Consider the following 19834-nt stretch of genomic DNA (forward strand, 5'->3'; position numbering starts at 1 on the left):
ATATATATATATATATATATTTTTATTTTTATTATTTTTTTTTATGCAATAAAACTCCATCTCCAATCAATATTAATATAGGAGACTCTTTTGGCTTGACTGTTTTTAACATGTATATATTTATATTTGTATTTTATGTATAAGCTGTTTGTCTCTTACCTTTACCAATAAATAAATAAATAAATATTATTCCACATCCTTAATGTGCGACTGCTATAGTTAATATTAATGGATTTTCGGCGCCACCATACATTTAAAAACTAATGTTTTTGTTTTGTTCAACACAGTGAAGAGATAAGGGTGATCGCTAATTACTCTCATTGAACATGTGTGAAATTTAATGTATAATTTTGTCCAATAAATAGAGAAGTAACTGGTACAAACAGTCACTTCTCATCCGAGAGTTCTCGGGAAAGTAATACTTGTTTAATTTAATGTTTTCCTACTTCCCCTGCAAAAACTCTCAGATCAAGGTGTCAATGTGTGCCGGTGCCCTATTGAATTTGCAGTATTTGTGCGGGCTTCACTAACTTGGTCCCGTACAAATTGGTCCTTCGTGCCGGTTCTACGCATTACGCCTTTAATCGTGCTTCAGTAAAGATGCCTTCGCTCCGCAGTGGAAATAAAATCTCTACGTCATCCGGGGCGTCGCGATCAGCAACCAGCGTTCCCGCAGACCGAGACAAACGTATGTCTCGCCGAGCCCCGGACCCTACTTCCAACTCTCCGACTGATGTTCCCATTAGCCAAGATGCACCCCAGCAAGCTGATCAAGCTATGCTTGCCTCGGACTCCATTGAACAATCAACCACAGCTTGGGGTCCCATCCTGACCCACAGTTCCCCGGCCCCCCAGGAGTCCGACGGAGAGGATGATGACCAACGGTCAGAGTCAACTGAGGATGCAATACAAATGTTGCGCCGTGAGTTGCGCACTCGAGAGAAGCAGCACGTTAAGCACACCGCCAACCTACTTGCAGCCCTGGCAGCAGCAACAAAGACATCCGCCGCACTGCAAGCAGGCCACCAACCTGCCGATTCCAGGTTCACAACTATCCAAGCCCCCGTGGCGCCTGGAGCGTGGCCCGCCTTGAATGCCGGCTACGCTATCACAGCACCCGGGCAAGCCTCGAATGCATGCCCGGTGCAAACAGCGCCTGGAGCGTGGCCCGCCTCGAATGCCGGCTACGCTATCACAGCACCCGGGCAAGCCTCGAATGCATGCCCGGTGCAAACAGCGCCTGGAGCGTGGCCCGCCTCGAATGCCGGCTACGCTATCACACTACCCGGGCAAGCCTCGAATGCATGCCCGGTGCAAACAGCGCCTGGAGCGTGGCCCGCCTCGAATGCCGGCTACGCTATCACAGCACCCGGGCAAGCCTCGAATGCATGCCCGGTGCAAACAGCGCCTGGAGCGTGGCCCGCCTCGAATGCCGGCTACGCTATCACAGCACCCGGGCAAGCCTCGAATGCATGCCCGGTGCAAACAGCGCCTGGAGTGTGGCCCGCCTCGAAAGCCGGTTACACTATCACAGCACCCGGGCAAGCCTTGAATGCATGCCCGGTGCGTACACTGCCGGGAACACGGCCCGCCTCAAATCCTGGCCACGCTATCATAAAACCCGGACCCGCCTCGAATGCACGCTCAGTGCACATACTGTCGGAAACTACGGGACACACGGCACCCGTGGCAAGCATTCCCATAGCCGATTATACTCTACCACAGCACCCCGAGCGACAGCTCCAAGCAGCAGTACCTGGAGAAGTGGAATTTACGCATAACAGATCGCAGCAATTCCCTACGAGTCAGGATTTTTCACCACTGTTTCCGCCACTGCCTACGGCCGATGAGACAGCACAGCACACTCACGAGTGGGTGCAAAAAGGCGCTGATCAGCTGTCCCAGATCACCTCAGCAATAGCAGAGGGTTTTCGCACGTCCCGTGCCCAAGAAAGCCCTCGCACGATAGAGGACGATACACGGATGGCCGCCTTAATCGCAAGGCAGACCACGGCCAAGGATCTTCCCCTCTTCCTGGGTGACCCGCTCGAGTGGCCCACATGGAAAGCCCAGTACACCCAATCCACAACCACTTGCAGAATGACTTCATCTGAAAACCTCATCCGGCTGCAGCGTGCACTAAAAGGGAAGGCTCGGGATGCAGTCGGCCCTCTCCTCATGGATCCCGCTCAAGTTCCAGAGATCCTCTCTGTCCTCGAGCAGCGATACGGTGGCGCCAGCGCAATAGCCACGCTGATGTTGGAAAAGGTGAAAAAGCTGCCGTATCTCACAATAGACGCAACCCTTGAAGACCTGGCAGACTTCTCCGGAACCGTCCAGAACTTGGTGACATCACTTAGGATCCTTAGGACTGACGGATACCTGACCAACCCCACCCTACTGAATGACATCACAACAAAGATGCCGATTACGCTACGGATGACCTGGCTGTATGAGACACGTGGTCTTACGAGTCTAGCTACAATAACTCAGCTGGCAGCATTTCTGAAAAGTATGGCTAACGCTATACCCAACAGCGGGATGATCGACCCAGTGCGACCTCGACCGCGACGGACCGAGCAGGTGCATGTAGTAAACGGTGAAGAAGTTAAACCAGACTCTAGACCCGCTGAATTTGTTACATCGCGTAAGAGGAGTGAGCCTCGCGAAAATAAAATGAACAATACGCGTAAACGCAAACTGTCTAGTGAAAGTTGCGGCCAGTGCGGTGGCAACCACAAAACTCGCGAGTGCACCGAGTTCGCGGAGAAAAGTCTCGCCCTCCGGTGGACAATGGTGCGACAGAAGAACCTGTGTCGTAAGTGTCTGGATCGACACCACTCACGGGACTGTAAAACCAAGGCATGGTGCGGCATAGGAGGGTGCAGATCACCACATCACCGTTTGCTTCATGACCCACAGTTCGTACCGGAAGGTGCTGTCGGTGAGGTTGTGACTGTGACGCCAGACGACGGACCGGAGCGTGCTGTTAAAAATTGTGCAGGTTATGTTGGGCGTCCCCCAAGGAAGCAAAGTTTTGGTGTTCGCGCTCCTCGACGAAGGCTCAACTGTGACACTTGTCGACGCTGACATCGCGACACGGATCGGGGTGAGCGGCCCAGTCCGCGGCATACGGATCCATGGCGCCAAAGGGATGTGCACCTCTGACACACTCTCCCGCCGAGTGAAGCTGACCATAAGAGGATGTGATAGCAGTGACACCTACTACATCATCGCCAACACGATCTCCGACCTCAACCTGCCAGAACAACAGGCCCAGGGAAACCTTGTCACCCCAAAAATTTTGATAGGGCAAGACAATGCTCATCTGATCGTTTCACGGGAAGTGCGCGAAGACCATGACACTACGCGAATAGTGTCACGAACCGCACTGGGGTGGATCGCCCATGGGGGTGTCGGGACTGGCAGTGACAATAAATCCACGACGCTGGCACTACAAATTGAATCAGCCGCAGATATCCGCCTAAGAGAATTGGTAAAATGCAACTTTGCCGTCGACTATCTTGGCGTAACTGCCGCGGTGAGAACCCAGGCAAGCGAACAAAGGGCCATCGCACTAATGAACACGACTACCCGGCCTCTTCGCACTGGGAGGTGGGAAACTGGCCTCCTGTGGCGTAATCCGGAAGCCACATTGCCTGACAACCGGCAGTGCGCGCTGAAACGACTTCATTCCCTTGAGAAGAAGCTGGCAGCAGATCAGAATCTGGCAGCAGCCTACAGCGACAAGATGAGCCAGCTGGTCAACAAAGGATACGCCAGGAAGCTGTCTAAACTGGAAGCGTCAACAACCGCACCCAGAAAATGGTACCTGCCGCACTTTGCGGTGACAAACCCCAATAAGCCAGGGAAGATCAGAATAGTGTTTGACGCCGCCAGTCGATGCCGAGGGACCTCCCTTAATGACCAGCTGCTTACCGGCCCTGACCTGCTGTCTTCCCTCTTAGGGAATATTCTGCGCTTTCGAGAGGGAAACATCGCCATTGCCGCAGATATCAAGGAAATGTTTCTGCAGATCAAGATAAGGCGGGAAGATCAGCTGTCCCAACTCTACCTCTGGAGATTACCGAACCAACACGAACCTGATACTTACCAGATGTCATCTATGATGTTCGGAGCCACTTGTTCACCGAGCAGCGCCCAGTTCGTCCGGAACAAGGTAGCCGGGGAATACGAACATGAAAACCCGATTGCCGCAGCAGCCATTCGTTCTAAATTCTACATGGATGACTACCTAGATGCGGTAGACAGTTGTCAGGAGGCTGCCTCACTCGTCCACGGTGTGAGCACCCTCCTCGCGAAAGGAGGATTCCACCTAACTAGCTGGGCATCTAACAGTCCAGCTGCCATAGCCGGTGTTCCCACAGAAGACCGGGCCAGTTCCACAGTGCGGATCAGCGGTGGAGGTACGGAGACGGAACGAGTGCTCGGACTAGTTTGGGACCCATCCACTGATAACTTCCTGTACTCATTCCAAGAGGCGATCACCCCAGAAGTGGCCACGCGACCCACGAAAAGGCAGCTGCTCTCAATAGTAATGAAAATCTTCGACCCAGTAGGCTTCATTTCCTGCCTTACAATCCGGTCGAAGATACTGCTGCAGGCCGTGTGGCGCTCGAGTATAGGCTGGGACAACCCCATTACCCCTGAACATACACAGAGGTGGACCGAATGGCTGAGCCTGTTGAATACACACAGCATTTCAGTTCCGAGACGCTGCCTCCATCTCAAGCAGAACAGCGTGACCCTACATCTCTTCTGCGATGCGTCAGAACAAGCCTGCTGCGCTGTCGCCTATTACACCGAAGAAGTAAATGGATCCCTACAGGCGACATTTCTGGCCAGTAAATGCAAAGTGGCGCCACTGAAGCCCCTCTCCATTCCCCGCCTTGAGTTACAAGCCGGACTCATCGCGGCAAGACTAGCCCAGACCATCCACAAGGAAAGCCAGGCCCGTATATCCCAAACGTACTTCTGGACAGACTCTGCAACCGTATTGTGCTGGTTACGAACTGACCCACGTACGTACTCTGCCTTCGTGGCAAACAGACTAGGCGAAATAGATGAGTTAACCAACATACTCGACTGGAGATGGGTGCCAACCAAGCTCAATCCCGCTGACATCGGTACAAGGGACTCAGATGTGCCCGACCTATCACCCAAAGGAAGGTGGTTTACCGGGCCGGCCTTTATCATTTTACCTGAGAGTGCGTGGCCAAAAGAGCGTGCACCTGTCAAAAGGCCCGACGACCAGACACTAGAGGTTAAGCCTCACTACGTCGGCCTTCTATCAACTGCAAGGGAAGCCTTACCATCCATCGAGAGATTCTCCTCATGGCAACGGCTGATTCGTGCAACAGCATGGGTTCTCCGCTTTGTGAAACAATGTCGGATGAAAGTTAACAAATCTGTAGGGGGCCCACTGCGAGCGGAGGAGATCAAGGAGGCGGAAGACAGATGGATAAAAAGGTCTCAGGAGGACGCCTTCAATACTGACATGACCACCCTCAAGCAAGGCCAAATGCTGCCGACTGGTAGTCGTCTGAACCCATTAAACCCCTTCTTCGGACAAGACGGCGCCCTGCGGATGGGTACCCGGCTGCGAGCTCTAGCGAAAACGAAGTGTGTAGCACGGACTCCCGTCATCCTGGATCAGACCACCCGTACACTCAGCTCCTGATTCGCCACTACCACCAGAAGGCGGACCATCCCAGCACGGAGAAGACGGTCGCAGAGGTGCGGGGCGATTTCTTTGTACTGCGTCTGCGCACTACAAGCAGGAAGATAGCACACGCCTGCCCCACCTGCCACATAAGGAGAAGCAAACCCTCTCCACCACTAATGGGGGCGCTACCACCACCTCGACTGATGCATCACATCCGCCCATTTACACATTGCGGACTCGACTACTTCGGGCCTATGGAGATCACGGTTGGCAGACATCGGGAAAAACGATATGGAGCCATCTTCACTTGTCTCTCGACCCGCGCCATTCACTTAGAACTGGCCGCCTCACTGACCGCAGACTCAGCCATCATGGCCATACAGCGGATGACTGCGCGAAGGGGACAACCCGCAGCCATGTACTCCGACAACGGAACAAATTTTCATGGAGCCGATGCAGAGATGAGAGACGCTCTGGTATCATTGAGCCACGATGCCAGAATGCTTGATGCCATAGCCACCCAGGGCATTGAGTGGCATTTCATACCTCCAATGACGCCCCACATGGGGGGAGCTTGGGAGAGGCTTGTACGGTCAGTAAAAAGAGCCCTGAGCACCACACTTAAGGAACGGGCACCTAGAGAAGAAACCTTACTCACGGCCCTGGCAGAGGCTGAATTCACAGTGAACAACAGACCACTCACTCACATATCAGTTGACCCACGCGACGAAGAGCCTTTGACCCCCAACCACTTTCTTCTAGGGTCGGCTGGAAAGCGTCCCCTCTTGTCCATGTTTGGCAAAAAGGAAGAGGAAATATGCCTTCGCCGCCAGTGGCGTATCGGCCAGCAACTTGCAGACATATTCTGGAGGCGGTGGCTTCTAGAATACCTTCCCACCATGGCAGCTCGGCAAAAATGGCACAACCCGGTCACACCCATTAAGAAGGATGACCTGGTGGTCATTATGGACTCCACGCTGCCACGGAACAGCTGGCCGCGTGGCCGCGTCCTTGAGGCCGTGCCCGCCGCCGACGGACAAGTCAGGACAGCCCGTATCCAGACAAGTTCCGGAATATATGTTAGACCGGCCATTAAAATCGCCGTCATACTACCTGCTTCAACAACACCAGCCGATCCAATCACCAGCACGACAACACCTGCCTAGCCGAAACCCCTTGCAATGACATCAACTGCAAACACGAGACGCTGGGATGAAACAGAACACGCCCGACGGAGTAGCTGGGCGCAGCAGAGACTGCACCGTGGGGAGTATATCGGACGTGCAGAGCCAAAGTCATTATGAGATAACAAGATCTCAAGTTTTTACGATGTCCTTAATATTTTTGATAAAACCATTTAGATATCTGTGTCAAAATAAATATGATACTATAATATTATTCCACATCCTTAATGTGCGACTGCTATAGTTAATATTAATGGATTTTCGGCGCCACCATACATTTAAAAACTAATGTTTTTGTTTTGTTCAACACAGTGAAGAGATAAGGGTGATCGCTAATTACTCTCATTGAACATGTGTGAAATTTAATGTATAATTTTGTCCAATAAATAGAGAAGTAACTGGTACAAACAGTCACTTCTCATCCGAGAGTTCTCGGGAAAGTAATACTTGTTTAATTTAATGTTTTCCTACTGCAATTATTATCAATTATTATTATATAGCAATTATTTTCCTACTGTAATTATTATCTTCGTCCTCATGCGATTCTTCTTCTTCCGTATCTTCATCTTCATCTAAACGTATTATCAGTTCATCGATATCATCATACAGAGTACTGCCTCGTGCATAATATTCTGCCTCAATTTTCATCACGTGTTTAAATGCTATTAAAAGCATTTTCTGTCAGCTCTTTTATATTGACCGTGTTTCCAATATTCTGAGATGCAACTTTTCGTTTGGCCTGTGCCCAAATTAGCTCAATCGGGTTAAGGTCGCAGTGGTAAGGGGGAAGCCTTACAACCGTGTGACCATGCTCTCCTAATACTTCATCAATATCATATACAGGCTCTGGCTTATGCATTTTAACCAGAGCCAACAATGATGGTTTCCTTAATGAATTGTCAAAAACAATGTTGTTATGTAATAACCATGCTTTTATGTCATTAACTCTCGTTGAGGTTGTTGGTGCCTTGTTTCTCACAACACTGTGATAAGGCGCATTATCCATGACAATAATGGAGGGCTCTGCTATATTGGGTATGAGCTTCTCAACAACCCACTTTTTAAAATTATGTGCATTCATTTCAGAATGGTAATCCTCTTTTTTGTTTGTTCCACTAAAAATTAATAGGGCATTAGGGACAAAACCCATTTCACTTCCAGCGTGAACAATGATCCAGCGCTTACCTTTTGAAATATCGTGTTGAACTCCTGTCACATCCATAGATTGCCAGCATTTCTTTAGCTTGTAGGATGAATGGATATAACTTTCATCCAAGTAAATAATATTTTTTTGCAGTTCTTCAGGTAAATTTCGGTTATCCATGATAATTTTTAAGTAATGCTCTCTTTTCGCCGCAATATTTGTTTTTTCAATAAGAGCACTTCTGTTTGTTTTGCACTTTTTATAAACAAAGCCGATGGAATGCAAAATTCTTCTTAAATATTCCCGGCTACCATCAAATCCAATGTCTTCTTTGAGTACAGTTAGTAATGTTCTTAAAGTTGGGACTTCTTTTCGCACTATGTAAAAAAAATGATTTTTTTGTCGAATGGCACAAATATCAAAATCATCCAACTCTTTTTTAGGGCGTCCTATTTTCCGTTTTCCCGGTGTTTCAAATTTTCCGTCTGCCTTTTCCCCTTCCTTGACGATTCGTCTTACCGTTGATTCAGATTTTCCTGTGTGTGAAAAACATCATTAAAATTAGTATTATAGAAAAAAATTATAGTTAAAAAAACACATACTAGATAATATTCATTTAGAAAGAAAGAAAGAAAGATAAAATTAAGAAAAAAGTTACTTTTCTATGAGTTTAAAGAAGTTGCAAATTTTTTTTTTTAATTGAGTTATTCCCTTTTTCCTGTGGCCTCATATGAACTGTCAAAAGGAAATGTCAAATTCGGATTGTTAAGCATAACCTCAAATCAGATTGTAACGGTTATAATCGCTCGAAAATTGGCATAAATCTTCTAATACTAATGAAATTTATTAAAAAAACTATACTACGTACCAGTCATTTCTGCAGTTCGTTTGTAAACATCTTCTAAATTAGATAGGAGCATCTTCGCGCGATATTCGGCTAGGCAGCGTTGAAAAACGCTGTATATAACTTCTCTTGCACCACTACGTATCGGTTTGTTCATTTTAATTAAATTCAAACAATATACAGGCAAACAATGAAAAAATAATTATTAAATGAGCGGATCATACACGGATTTAAGACAGTAAATCGGAGCAACATGACCATAACATGACAGACATACGAAACGTCATAGACAAAGCAACTAATTCGGTGTTGCCATAGTAATGAAAAATTTAGTTCCAATTTAATACATTTCTAGACATAGTTGTAGCACTGTAGGGATAAGCAGAGAAAAGAAACTATCATACCTTCGTTTTTGCTCTTTCTGCAATTTGAGGTGGAACAGGAAATTATGGAAAATATTTTATTTGTTTCACACTCATCATTGCGGGACAACCAAGCTTCTTGGAGTCCAAAACCCGGAACCTCTTCTTCTTATGGTTTGGGTGATCAGCCTGAAAGAACAATTCAAGGTATATGGTCTAAAGCTGGGTCCAGACATGTTCTTTTGTCCGTACCGTACCTCCGTTTCGTACCAGCGTCGCGATCCAAAAACTCTGGACGCATCATCTTTTGTCCGTACCGTACCTCCGTTTCGTATCCGCGTCGCGATCAAGAGCCCGTATCTCCGTAACGTCGCTCCGATCATCGCGTGTTCATTTCCTCCCACCATGTCGTCGACTGTGGAAGTGTTTGAGAATTTTACGATTGCTTGCGCGTCCTTCATTGTTATTCACAATAATATAACGAAAAAAAAACAAAAAAGGCGACGTTGGTGGGAGTTAGAATTGTTCAAAAACAGAGAAAGATGTAAGACGCCGCGAACACGTCCAGACTGGCGCAGACCCGTACCGTATCGCCTTTGAACGGGTCGAAAAACCGACTCGCGATGGATCGGAGCGTACCTCTATCCGTATCGAGACGCCGTACCACCGTACCGTACCGAACGGGCGTCCAAACTAGCGTTCTTGATCGCGACGCTGATACGAAACGGAGGTACGGTACGGACAAAAGAACATGTCTGGACCCAGCTTAATAGGCTTATACGCATAAGACGCCTATTATTTATGCGGCAAATAAATTGCCCATGGTTAATTTATTTGACGCAGATGATTAACTTTTACAAAAGTTGTTAGGGCCTATGCAATGTTGACATTAGTATAAAATTACAAGTGTGGTTATAATCCAGTGTGATATGAATTAAAATTGTGAAATGAGATATAGCTGCAGGGGCTTTAATTAATTTGGCACTTTGAGCATGGTCTTCTTTAGACTAACACGACATGAGGATGTGTTACAAGCCACGGCACACTTTTAAACACACAAAGATGAATTGTAATTGGTGTGATTGTCGTGTTAATCTAAATGAGACGGAGCTCCAACTGCCATATTAGGAAGGCCCCTGGTGTAATCTAGTCCTAGATTACCTAGGCCCAGGCCCATCGCTTTTTTTATTTTAAACACATCACCGACGATAAGGTGATCATTTTGGGGATCATTAGACATTAATCTTGGACCAGAGAGTCCTTGGTGCTCTGTCAATGCTACTATTGAAAGACGAGGGGGAGTAGGCCTAGCTGATGTGGTTCAAGGCAGTGGCGGCCAGCTAATATGTGCTCCCGAGCGCCGAACAACCAACAAGATTTCCGACATGACTAATCACAATACGAAACTCGGTTCGGTTATAATATCTCATTCAAAAGGTACCTACTTATTAAGCGCGCTTAACTTGCAGACCGACTTTGACTTGTGCCTATGTTCGTAGCAGTTCGTTTTCGATTGCGATCCAAAATTTAACTGCTTTGTCGCATATTCTGTGGAACAGTCGAAAGCGTGGGTACATACCAGTTCATACTATTCTTTGCAAATAATACCATATCATGGACGGCGTTCGGGGTTTTACCACCACATCAGAAGGAACGGTTTATTCAGTAGAAAGTTAAACTAAAACGCGTATGTTTAATGTTATTGTCGATATCGTGGTTTCAATTTACCATCTGCTATTTTCAGCGAATGTTTCGCTTCTTGGATACAAGCATTTAAGATAAAACATGTCATTAAGAGATGAGTGATGGCAAGGGCGGATCTAGCTTTGGCGCCAGGGGGGGGTCACGTAGTCGTGGTCAAGTTTTTTTTTTTTTGTTTTAAAGAAAGACAAACATTCCCGGGTTACGAATAACCCAACAATAACTCCTACCACCACCACAGAAAGCCGAAAATGCTTGCTTGTGTTGTGATGGAGGACTTAGGTCCGGTCAGTTACAGTTACAAGAAGTTATAATTTAATTTTGATAATAATATATACAAGTAAAAAGTAGGTATTGTTGGATATGGTAACACTAGGTATATCATTAAGATTTTCTTTTGCTCCGCAAGCCCGGGCGGCGTAGGCTCGTGTAATGTCAATTGTCAACCAATACAGTACAGATTACAATTATTAATCGTGTTATTATTTCACCACAATATAACATGGTGTCAGGTGTGTCTTCAACATAGTATTATGTGTAGGAATCTTGCAACTTTTTGAATTTCCTTTTCCTCGTTGTAGTTATTCGCCATCATATATAAACAGTGGCGGATCCAGGGGGGGGGTCACGGTGGTCATGACCCCCCCCCTGGGCTCCAGCCCAGGGGGGGTCATGACTACCTAGGTCCTGGGCCCATCCAGGACCTAGGTGGACCACTAATTAAAATTGTTAAACATAATGTTTTTATAAATTTTTTGTCACAATATAAATTTTATTTAAGTACTTTCAATATTTAATTAATTTAATATAATACTTTGTTTGACGGCAAACGCATTATTCGGGAACGAACGCATCGAAAATTCGAATGTTACCGCGTCACCGCGCACCGCCACCGGCGCGCGCAGGCGCGCGCTTCGGCCGCCACCTTTCATATTATTATGACACATTTCGTGTAACCACGTGTGACGCTTGCGCGCGCTTTGTTTCGACTAACGTCTAGCGTCTAGCAAAACCTAACCTCAATCGGAACGACTAAACTTTATTAATAAAGTGTTTACTTTTATTTGTTTACTAAGTTAAAAAAAATAAGTTCCAATATAAGTAATAGTGTTCTTAAAAATTGTTGCTGCAAATTCAATTCATTACAAGAAATGGTAAGTAATCTAATCAGTTTCTTCATTATGCCAGTGTATGTGTGTTTAAACTCAAATGTTATTTGTTAATGTTCTAAGGCTTGATTATACTTAATTATTTTTTGGAAGAGGGAGTTTGAACAGCCTAAGCTTACTAACCTAACTAACCTAACCTAAAATCTTAGATAAATTCACACAATGAATCGCGGGTTCAAGCCCCGTCCGTACCTGCATGGCTAATATTTACGGAATGAACATTTAGACTGAGAGGTCACAGTCTTTTTCATAACGATCACAGGAATGGGTAGTTTTAGTACATATTCAAAGTATGGCGTCTCCGCATATGAAACAAGTTGGTCTGCCTGCTCTAAGTGGTTGCAACTATGAGTTATAGAGCTTACAAGAGGCTTCATTGTTTCGAAAAAAAAAACGATCAGAGGAATGGGTAGTTTTAGTACATATTCAAAGTATGGCGTCTCCGCATATGAAAAAAGTTGGTCTGCCTGCTCTAAGTGGTTGCAACTATGAGTTATAGAGCTTACAAGATTAGGCTACATTGTTGCGGAAAAAAAAACGATCACAGAAATGGGTAGTTTTAGTGCATATTCAAAGTATGGCGTCTCCGCATATTAAAAAAGTTGGTCTGCCTGCTCTAAGTGGTTGCAACTATGAGTTATAGAGCTTACAAGAGGCTTAATTGTTTCGAAAAAAACGATCAGAGGAATGGGTAGTTTTAGTACATATTCAAAGTATGGCGTCTCCGCATATGAAAAAAGTTGGTCTGTCTGCTCTAAGTGGTTGCAACTATGAGTTATAGAGCTTACAAGAGGCTTCATTGTTACGAAAAAAAAACGATCGCAGGAATGGGTAGTTTTAGTACATATTCAAAGTATGGCGTCTCCGCATATGAAACAAGTTGGTCTGCCTGCTCTAAGTGGTTGCAACTATGAGTTATAGAGCTTACAAGATTAGGCTACATTGTTGCGAAAAAAAAAAACGATCACAGAAATGGGTAGTTTTAGTACATATTCAAAGTATGGTGTCTCCGCATATGAAAAAAGTTGGTCTGCCTGCTCTAAGTGGTTGCAACTTCGAGTTATAAAGCTTACAAATTAGGCTACATTGTTGCGAAAAAAAAACGATCAGAGAAATGGTCAGTTTTAAGTAAATCTGAAAAATTCCCCGCAGTTTGGGGAATTCCCGCAAATCGGGAACCCTGCTTGACACACACATTGCCCCCTCCTCCGCCCGCGTCCGGCCCGGCGGCCCGCGTCAGTGTGCGCAGTACAATCGTTGTGAGAGGGTGTGCTTTCGCTTGTTTTGGTGCATTTTTTAATACTATTACCCGTTACTCCCACTTTTACAATAATGTCGAACATAAATACTACATGCCTGTTTTGTGAATGTAAGATGGACGAAAAAGTGCTGCCTTTTAATAAAAACAGTTTAGAAAAGTGTCGTGATATATTAACAGTTCGTATTAACCGTAATTTGAAACATGCTCATATCAAAATACCAAATGATTGTGACAGTACTGCCGTATATCATCTATCGTGCTATAAAAAATTTACCGCAGTGAAAAAAACAATAATATCTACTCCTGAGACCAACAGTTTAACACTTCTGCCAGTCGAGACTTCAGATAATCAAGCGGAGACATTGTCATCACCTTCACCAAGTACGTCTAGTTGCAAAGCTATATGCTTATTCTGCGATCACCAGCGTAAACAATCACATAAAAAATTTGAAAAGATGCACTGTTTGCAATCAAATGAAACCCGCGAAAAGATACTGATGAAATCGTTAGCATCTAACGAAGTCAATTTACAACATAAAATTTCACAGACAAGTGTTCCATTATTTTATCACACTAATTGTTTGAAAGATTTTTTTAGAAGAACTGAAAAAATATCCGACTGTCAGTCCAATGAAAAAGACGGTGTGTGGCACGTTATACGCGAGAGCCATAAAAATGCCTTACAAAAATTGTATGAATTCATAAACGACATAATTCATGGCAATAATATTCATTTAATGTCCAATCTTCACGAATATTATGAATCTTCTCTGCAGTCAAATAGCACTGAAAATAATATTACATGTTCGAGATTAGAACAGAAAATTCGAGCCTCATTTGATCGAAGCGTTTTAACTATAGAAGAAATAAATGGACGTAAGTTAGTTTTCAGAACGGGTTTGCCAATTGATTTCGTGATGTCGAAACAGAAGGAATTAGTGAAAAGAGATATTCTCACGTCTGCTGCTAATATATTGAGAAAAGAGATTCTTTCCCTGCCTAAAACTCCCCTACCAACCACTTGTTCAGTGCAGGAATTACTCCAAGGCGAGTGTAATATACCCGATGCTCTTAAAAAATTCAACTTGGAGCTCCTTGGCATCGGTTCGCGCACAAAAAAAAAGTTGTCTGAGACTTGCTTAAAGAAAGCTGAATCGATAAGCCAGGATCAAATTTACGCTGTGACAAATGGACATGTTAAGCCTTCTAAACAATTAGCTCTGGGAATGGCTATTAAAAGTCTAACTAACAGCAGAAAAGTTGTGAATATTTTGAACAAATATGGTCAGATACCTAGCTACACTTTATTAGAAGAATTAGAAACTGAAATTACCTATGCCTCCATCGATGAATCTATAACAACATTCATTCCGTCTGGGATAATTCCATGTCCTCAGTTAAATACTGGAGTAGCTTTCGATAATTTTGACCGTTACGTAGACACACCTTCTGGAAAAAATACATTGCATGACACAGTAGGAATTATTTTTCAAAATGAAGAACAGTACTCCATACGAAATCAACCTATTGACTTGTCAATGAAACCATCTAAAGGCAAAAGAAGAAGGGCATTCGACGTGATTGACATTAATATAGATCATCCCATTAAAAAACCAAGAATGAGTGACAGTATGATTTTACTTGATAGTGACTTACGTAAAACAACTGAATCTGTCAAAATAAATGCAAAGAATAGAGATTTATTATGGGTTTTGTGTCATGCTGCTGAAATCGAGAATACTCCTATGTGGGTAGGATTTAATAACCTCACTATGAATGATCAAACCAGTAAACAGAAAATAGCTTATTTGAACCCAATAAACATGTCTCACACTAACACTTCCGTTGTTAAAACAACAATGCAACAAGCAAAAAGTATAGCCGAAGAGTGTGGTCAGGAATATATATGTGTTACATATGATCTTGCAATTGCAAAAGTGGCATTACAAATACAATCCACAGAACGGCCAAATTTTGACAATCTTTTTATTTTTCTTGGCACATTTCATATCATCCTGGCCTATTTCAAAGCTATAGGAAAATTTATAGATGATTGTGGTTTGACGCATATGCTAATCGAAGCTGATTTGCTAGCCAATGGGTCTCTTAATGGATTCATGTCTGGTACGCATTACAATCGATGCAAGAGACTTCACCCTATTATTTCACTGGCCTTACAATTAATCCATTTTAAATTCTTTTTAAAAGAGGAAAATCTACAATTGTCACCAGATTTGGTAGAAGAACTGCAAGAAATAAAAAATAGACGAATGGACAGTTCTGGAAACATCTTGGTCGATGTTGACAATTTTTTTTTATCAGAAATCAAAGATGTTTAGATTATGGAAGTTGAATTAATAAAAATTGGATTTGTTCGATTTAATTTTTTTATTTTATTGATTACTGTTATTTTTTTTCTTTGAAATACAACCACTGAGAGCAGGCAGACCAACTCGTTTCACCTGTGGAGACACCATACTTCGAATAGGTACTAAAACTGACCATTTCTGTTATCGTTTTTTTCGCAACAATGCAATGACTTGCGCGCATCATAACTCTGAAATGCAACCACTGAGAGCCGCCAGACCAACTTGTTTCATCTGCGGAGAGGCCATACTTTGAATATATACTAAAACTGACAATTTCTCTGATCGTTTTTTTTTTTCGAAACAATGTAGCCTAATCTTGTAAGCTTTATAACTCGAAGTTGCAACCACTTAGAGCAGGCAGACCAACTTGTTTCATATGCGGAGACGCCATACTTTGAATATGTACTAAAATTACCCATTCCTCTGATCGTTTTTTTTTCGAAACAATGAAGCCTCTTGTAAGCTCTATAACTCATAGTTGCAACCACTTAGAGCAGGCAGACCAACTTTTTTCATATGCGGAGACGCCATACTTTGAATATGTACTAAAACTACCCATTTCTGTGATCGTTTTTTTTTTCGCAACAATGTAGCCTAATCTTGTAAGCTCTATAACTCATAGTTGCAACCACTTAGAGCAGGCAGACCAACTTTTTTCATATGCGGAGACGCCATACTTTGAATATGTACTAAAACTACCCATTCCTCTGATCGTTTTTTTTTCGAAACAATGAAGCCTCTTGTAAGCTCTATAACTCATAGTTGCAACCACTTAGAGCAGGCAGACCAACTTTTTTCATATGCGGAGACGCCATACTTTGAATATGTACTAAAACTACCCATTCCTCTGATCGTTTTTTTTTCGAAACAATGAAGCCTCTTGTAAGCTCTATAACTCATAGTTGCAACCACTTAGAGCAGGCAGACCAACTTTTTTCATATGCGGAGACGCCATACTTTGAATATGTACTAAAACTACCCATTCCTCTGATCGTTTTTTTTTCGAAACAATGAAGCCTCTTGTAAGCTCTATAACTCATAGTTGCAACCACTTAGAGCAGGCAGACCAACTTTTTTCATATGCGGAGACGCCATACTTTGAATATGTACTAAAACTACCCATTCCTCTGATCGTTTTTTTTTCGAAACAATAAAGCCTCTTGTAAGCTCTATAACTCATAGTTGCAACCACTTAGAGCAGGCAGACCAACGTTTTTCATATGCGGAGATGCCATACTTTGAATATGTACTAAAACTACCCATTCCTCTGATCGTTATGAAAAAGACCGTGACCTCTTAGACTAATTTGTTTTGGCTTGAGTCTGGGTGTTTTACGTAGCGTAGGTACTTATAATTAACACACTTTGATCGGGTTATTTTTTCGCCGGCTGACCGCTGAAAACGGGCGAAAATAAAGGTCCCGCGCGAATTTGTTTAATTTGTTTTAAATCGCTATATCTTCGAAAATAATGGAAATATTTCAATAAAATTTTCTACATACTAATTCAGCATACCCAAGCTATAAAATTTCTTGCCGAAAACCAAGTATTATTTCTAATGCAACATAATAAATCGAAAACAAAGTCATTGTTGAGTAATTAGGGCTCAATTTTTTAAGTATAAACTAGGTTTCAATTTTATAAAATTACAAATTATTATATTTTCACCAAGCCCAAATCATTATAAAAACAAAAAAAATTGCCACTTCTCTAGTATCGTCAGAGTAACACATTATTACCCATTGAAATACCACGTGTGCAATTGCTCCTCGCACGGTACAGCGGACCAAAACCATCGGAACGTGCTAATAATATTGGTTATTTTTTCAAATGAAATTTAAAATAATCACTTACGGTAGAATGCTTCTCGTATTGCTCACGTAATATTGTTTATTGTTTTTCACCATACACTATTAGGTTTTAGTTTCTAACCACTTTTATGTAATCAGTTTCAGTTCACGTCTAAAAATTGTTCATCTAATATTTGGATACAGTGTGATACTTAGTGAAACATTCCCCCCTATGAAGAGGGACGTCGCAAAATTGACACATATAACTCGTCAGACCTTTCGTTTTGTGCGCAGAACACACGCGACATTGTCTCTGGGGATATTTCTTTTTACGCCGGTGACAATTTTTATCGCTTTATGTTTTTTTGTGTCCATTGATAATCTCCCTGGAGGATCTTTTTTCAAGACTTTCCTTTGTAATTGTGATGTGGATGGTCTCGGTTCCTCAAAATTTGCATCAGTTTCAGAAATCTCGGTCATTATCCAATATTTAGCAACATTGAGTAAAAATTGTTTATAAGTCAGTCTTTTGGTTGCATTCAAGGCCTTGTAAACTTTGTAGGAATTAAACAGAGCACAATTCAATAAATACATCACAGCTCTCTTAGTCCATTTTTTGGTTCTTCTTATTATTGAGTAATACGAAAGATACTGATCTGCACGATCAACTCCTTTCATATATTTGTTATACTCAATAATACTCTGTGGTTTCCAGATTCGTAGTTTCGTCTTCCAATCGATATTGCCGCTTTCAAGTATGATCGAAGAATGTATAGTTGAAATCATTCTGACGTCCCTCTTAGATTTCCAAATTTGCAATAACACATCATTTTTTCGACGGAAAATACTTTGGCCTGGATTGAGCTTTACGTTTTTAAGGCATTCGGGAAAACCTCGATTAATTCGCATTGTTCCGCACGTTCTTATTTTATGTTTCAACAACACTTCACTAGTTTTAACGCTATTATAGTAATTGTCCATATATACATGATGCCACAAATTTAGGCATGGATTAAGCAATGTTTCAACTGTATCTATTAGTCGCTTTCCTTGCCCACAGTATATTTCCAAATTTATCCCGTAGGGGCTTCACTAACCATTCGCACGAGAATACCATATCTAATTATTTTTGACGCATTGTATACTTTAAATGCTAGCCTTCCCCGCCACGGTATGATGCTTTCATCTAGAGAAAGCTCCCTTTGAGGCTTGTAAACAGAATTAAATTTTGGGATGAGATATGTCAAAACGGGTCGAATTTTTTCAAGGCGGTCGCTGGAATCGGTAATGTTTTGGTTATTTGAAAAGTGCCAAGATCTCCAAATTTGATTGAAACGATCACGGCTCATTGTTTTTGAAAATATGGGCGTCTCGATACATTGGTCTGAAGACCAATAATCTTGTCTCGTAGTTTTTTGCACTTGACCCATAAGCAGAATCAATCCTAACATTCTTTTCATATCTGGAATATTTATAGGCTTCCACTTGATGGATTTGTTCGTTTGTTTGAATCTTGATTCATTTTGAGCATGGTAACGATTGCTTTCTTCTACCATCATTTCAAACAAATCATTTCCAATAAATAGTTCTACTACTTGCATAATACTTTTGGAATCAGCTGGTGTTACGCAAACACCAGGATGACCTTAAAATGATTCGATATTTGGCGGATTATCTATTCGAGACCACTCTTCTCCTTCTTCCTCCATATCACTTTCTTCAGAATCACTGAACTGTAATGGCATCACTGACATTCTTCTCCTACAAGAAATTTCTTCACTTTCACTAGATTCTTCACTTTCACTATCGAATTCAGGCAAATAATTACTAGAACAGGCAGATAAATTATCTGCAACGATTTCGTCATCACTTTCGTAATTTTCAGAATCCATTTTGAAAGGTTTGAAAAAGCTAATATAAATATTATCTCCTCAGAACACAACCGTACGACAATTTGCGTTTTAAAAACTGCCATGCACTTGTAAATATTTATTTTGGTCCGCCTAACTGTGTTTGCCGATACCTGCTTTTGTTAGACGCGTCAGACACTCTGCGCTCGCTCGCACCTAGGAGTTGAGTGGGTGCGGAACAGAGATAGAGAGATTTGTTTCGGGTTTCATGGTCATAAAAACCCTCATTCCAAGAATTGAATTATTAGAATAACAGAATATGTTATCTAAATTACTTATTTCGTTGATCTTCAAAGCAATACCTATCAAGTGTCAGGTTTTCATAAAATATAGGTCATTTTAGTTGAAATATCGATGTACACAAAAGACTCCAAGATAAATACTAAATAAAGACTTGCATTACAAATTGATAATT

The 19834-nt window shown here is 42.8% G+C and overlaps 1 protein-coding gene across 1 annotated transcript; it reads left to right on the forward strand.

Annotated features, from left to right (window-relative positions):
* Positions 1-600: 600 nt before the first annotated feature.
* Positions 601-6852, forward strand: LOC149409188 (uncharacterized). The gene is made up of 4 exons (XM_089650030.1): positions 601-922; positions 1490-2818; positions 3027-5555; positions 5678-6852. Exons 1-4 carry the CDS (start codon positions 601-603, stop codon positions 6850-6852), a joined length of 5355 nt encoding a protein of 1784 aa, XP_089506156.1.
* Positions 6853-19834: the final 12982 nt, after the last annotated feature.

Source organism: Hesperophylax consimilis, unplaced genomic scaffold, assembly GCF_061612785.1.
Source record: "Hesperophylax consimilis isolate HC1 unplaced genomic scaffold, BYU_Hcon_1.0 scaffold_33, whole genome shotgun sequence".
Lineage (NCBI taxonomy): Eukaryota > Metazoa > Arthropoda > Insecta > Trichoptera > Limnephilidae > Hesperophylax > Hesperophylax consimilis.